General features: G+C 34.2%; 1 protein-coding gene across 1 annotated transcript; it reads left to right on the top strand.

The window, feature by feature from the left end:
- Nucleotides 1-1156: 1156 nt before the first annotated feature.
- LOC132644993 (2-alkenal reductase (NADP(+)-dependent)-like) lies at nt 1157-4425 on the top strand. Its single transcript, XM_060361694.1, has 5 exons — nt 1157-1562; nt 2789-2969; nt 3375-3541; nt 3675-3757; nt 3852-4425. Exons 1-5 carry the CDS (start codon nt 1338-1340, stop codon nt 4228-4230), a joined length of 1035 nt encoding a protein of 344 aa, XP_060217677.1. The 5' UTR covers nt 1157-1337; the 3' UTR covers nt 4231-4425.
- Nucleotides 4426-4441: the final 16 nt, after the last annotated feature.

Raw genomic sequence — 4441 nt, 5'->3', positions numbered from 1 at the left:
CTCAACAACACTGAAAAGCGCTTTCATGTGTTAGCATCTGTTGTAATCTTAAATTTTTAAGTATAGACCAACTTCATCATTTTAAGAAAATATGTGTATACGTTTCTTGACCTTTTATATTTCGTCTTCTTGATATTATTCCTCATTATTTGTGTGAGACGTGTGTGTCTAAAATTAGTGCATTTTTATCCTTACCCAAAGGTACCCAAAGGTATAAGTTTTAAATCTTTTGGTTTTATGACTTCTTTAGCGATTTTTATGTTCAATTTAAATCGTTATTTTTTTTTCCTGAATTTCTCTTCTTTAAATTTTCTCTAAACGTACCTGTACCATTTTCTGGACTTATTATCATTATTTAAATGTCCTTTTGTTTTTGCAATTGTCTCGTACTTCTTCACGAAGACCCCACCTTTTTTTAAAAAAAATTATCTCCTATTTCTTCACGGGACCTCACCTTATTTTTTATTTTTTGCAATTGTCTTCATGTGGACCCACCTGCAATTTTCTTTAATTAACTATTATAGAAGAGTGAGTGGACGACGATCCAACCCACTCTTCTATAACAGTAGAAATGAGTGTGAGAATGTGTTAATTTGGTGCTAATTTAGGAGCCTCACTCTCCGGTCTCCAGGCAAATAAAACATAAAACAAAACAAAATAGAGGTTTTGGATTTAGCTAATAAGAGCTTAATTTTTTAGCTCTTTTTCTGGTTTAAACTCGCAACCCGCCCATTATAATGTTGGGAATCGAATCCTCACTCATAAGGTGAAAATTCAGGTAGCCAATCAACTGAGCTACTAAGATCTCCGCACACACACCACATGCCATTCTTTTATTTCGTTTGTCATATCTGGTGAAACTACTAAAAAGTAGTATCTATTTTCCCATCGAAAAGTTTTAGGGGCTATTTCCCACTGAATGTCGGTGAGAAAACCTTAATAGTAGTATTTTCACGTAAAAAAATTATGAAATTTTTCAGCATTTCGATGGAAACTTATTTTACACCATATATTTTTCCAATGAGCTAATTCGATGAAAATGAGTAAAAAAAATTATGTTTTAAAACACAAAATTCTCACGAAATATGATAGGAAAAACCTTGTTTCTGGCCGAAAACACCTACATCATTATCCAACCGAACAGAGAATCAAAGTTCAAACACAATTCTCTTCCAAGAAAGCCTGCGCCATCAGTTATCCTTTACTCTTCTTGATCCTTCTACTTTTACTCTTCTTGATCGTTCTATCTCTTTCTTTATGTATACATCACCTCCTACACGCACTTCTAGGACAACCCTTTAATTCATTCAAATTAAACACAGAATTAGATACGAGAAATGGCAAAAGAAGTGAGCAACAAACAAGTAATTCTAAAACACTATGTCACTGGTTACCCTAAAGAATCAGATATGGATTTCAAGAATACCACCATTAAACTGAACGTTCAAGAAGGTTCTAATGCTGTGATTTTGAAGAATCTTTATTTGTCATGTGACCCTTACATGCGTGGCCGCATGAGTAAACTTGATGATAGCTATGTTGAGTCCTTCACTCCTGGCTCTGTAAGTGTTCCATTTTCTTGAATTTACCATGAGACCCCATATGATTATTTATTCAGACAACGTTGTCTTGTTACTTGCTACTCTTGTTTGCTTTGGGATTATTAATTAATTACTCCCTGCGTTTGTCAAGATTACTAAAATATTTGTGTCAAGATACTCATCAAGTTACAAAATCAGGATAAAATTAATTGATTTTTTTTTCAATTTGCCCTAAATATTAAATTGAATACTAATTAAAGAGATAAGGATAAAAAACATAGCTCAAGTATCACTTTTTTTTTATTTTCTACCCTACCTCGACTAATCAGTTATAAGACTTTCTATCTAAACTATCACCAACTAGTTAGTAAAACACATCTCAACTTTCAGTTATTCACTTTTCATTCCATCACCAAAGGATTAATATTAATGTTCTTTTAATCATAACATCAAATCAATGAGCCCGTTTGGATTGGCTTATAAGTTGCTTATAAGTTGTTTATAAGCTGTTTTTAGCTTTTTTGAGTGTTTGGCTGGCCAGCTTAAAGTCATTTTGTGCTTAAAATAAGTTTAAAAAAATAATTTGGCCCATTTGACTTAGCTTATCTAAAACAGCTAAGCCAAAAAAAATAAGTTAGACTACCCAACTTATTTTTTTTAGCCTATAAGCTGTTTGCAGCTTATATAGGCATAAGCCCATCCAAACAGGCTCAATAACACTTTTAAATATAAAAATGTTTTCTCGCTGATCTTGTTTGCATTGGGATTGTTAGTTAATTATATTTACTGCAAATGATTAGTAATTTTGTAAAGGCGAACTGAATATTTTAAGGGTGTGATTGGTTTGGATTATTTTACCAATATGATATTGATTCCATTTGTTAATCAGAATTGGTGTTTGGTAAATGGCATAGGAAATCAATTTTCTCTGCCGATTTATTAGTTCAGTAAAACTGATGATTTTAACATATACATTTGTTAACCCAAGTAAACTTTATAAGTGGTAGTAAATCATTCTTAATTGTCGTGGTTCTTTTAATGGATTTAGTAGGGTGTTCAATTGGTTCTTCTTCCTCCTCCGAACAAAACGAATAAACTTTTCTGTTCTTGTCACGTAAAATGCTCTCTCCCTTCCTATGTTATGATCGTGGAACATTTCTTGATATTTTTGAAACAGATTACAAAGTTTTACGACATTTTTCTTAACAGTTTGTCTTGTGATAATGCTTTTGTTTTGTGTTATATAGCCAATCACGGGATATGGAGTGGCTAGAGTTGTGGAGTCTGGTAATTCAAACTTCCAGAAAGGTGAATTAGTTTGGGGAATGACTGGATGGGAGGAGTATAGTATTGTAACTGCTCCTGATCAGACTCTCTTTAAAATTCATGATAAGGATGTCCCTCTTACCTACTATACAGGAATCCTTGGTGAGTTACGTTATTCTCTCAATATAATCTTTACAAGTCTATTTAGCCTGGATAATATCGTTTAGCAGTTTCAACTAGTAGCTGATCAAATCATAGTGCTACCTCTCTGCTTAAAAAATGATAGAAAATTGATCCCGCTACATTTCATAATATGTTTTACACTTATAACGACTATTTTCACTCTGTCTGTCTGGATAGTGTTTTCTATTCCATCAAGGAGTTATGAGCACGAATATGAGTTTTTCCTTTTGTGAAACCATGCGCATGCAATTTTTATTGTGTATTTCAGCTTTTGGTTTTAACCAACTAAAATATACTGTACTTCTTATATATCTTAATGACATATCCCACACAAGGGCTGATTCCAGTACATAGCTTATTAATTTTACTGTATTGTGTTTGCAGGGATGCCTGGGCTGACAGCTTATGTTGGTTTTTATGAGATTTGCTCCCCCAAGAAGGGAGAAACTGTCTTTGTTTCAGCTGCTTCTGGAGCAGTTGGTCAGCTTGTTGGCCAATTTGCAAAGATCAGCGGTTGCTATGTTGTCGGTAGTGCTGGAACCAAACAAAAGGTAACTTCCTTGTATTTCCTTTCTTCAATCTGAACCTATCTTGCTTATCTTTATTCTTGTATAAAACTAATTAGATGTTTAACTCTGTTGTCATTTAAGCTTAATCTCTCTCTTTTTATTCATTATATTAAAGGTTGATCTGTTGAAGAGCAAGATTGGTTTTGATGAAGCTTTTAACTACAAAGAGGAGCAGGATTTGGATGCAGCTTTGAAGAGGTTAGTCATCTTATTTCCCACCAGAAAACAGTACTCCTACAGTCCTATTATGCAAACTTAGAGTGACTGGAAAATTAATGTTGGTTTGTATTAGGCACTTCCCTGAAGGAATTGACATCTATTTTGAGAATGTTGGAGGGAAGATGCTTGATGCAGTTCTTGTGAATATGAAAGTCCGTGGGCGTATTGCCGCGTGTGGGATGATCTCGCAATACAACCTTGAGCAGACTGAAGGAGTCCACAACTTGTTGTACCTCATTTCAAAACGAATCCGCTTTCAAGGATTTATCATTTTCGACCACTATGATCTCTACCCGAAATATTTGGAAATGATCATTCCACAAATAAAGGCTGGTAACGTCAAGTATGCGGAAGACATAGCCGTAGGTCTCGAAAGTGCTCCCAGTGCTCTAGTTGGTCTCTTCTCAGGTCGCAATATTGGGAAGCAAGTTGTGATGGTTTCGCCAGAATGAAGTACGCAAATTAGATGGTGGTCGATTTGCTAGTTCTTTTAAATAAATTCAGTTGCAGTTTTAGCAGAGACTAGTTTTAGTGGACCTGCACGTGTACATAGAGTCGATAAATAAAAATTGTGGAGTATATAATAAGAATAAATTGTTAAACAGCAGTAGTTGACATTCAAATAAATGCAACATTTGTTTATGTGATGCGAATGAATATCAA

This window comes from Lycium barbarum, chromosome 6 (assembly GCF_019175385.1).
Source record: "Lycium barbarum isolate Lr01 chromosome 6, ASM1917538v2, whole genome shotgun sequence".
NCBI classification, from domain to species: domain Eukaryota; kingdom Viridiplantae; phylum Streptophyta; class Magnoliopsida; order Solanales; family Solanaceae; genus Lycium; species Lycium barbarum.
Note: the sequence above shows the minus strand (reverse complement) of the source record. Positions and strands in the feature narration are given on the sequence as shown.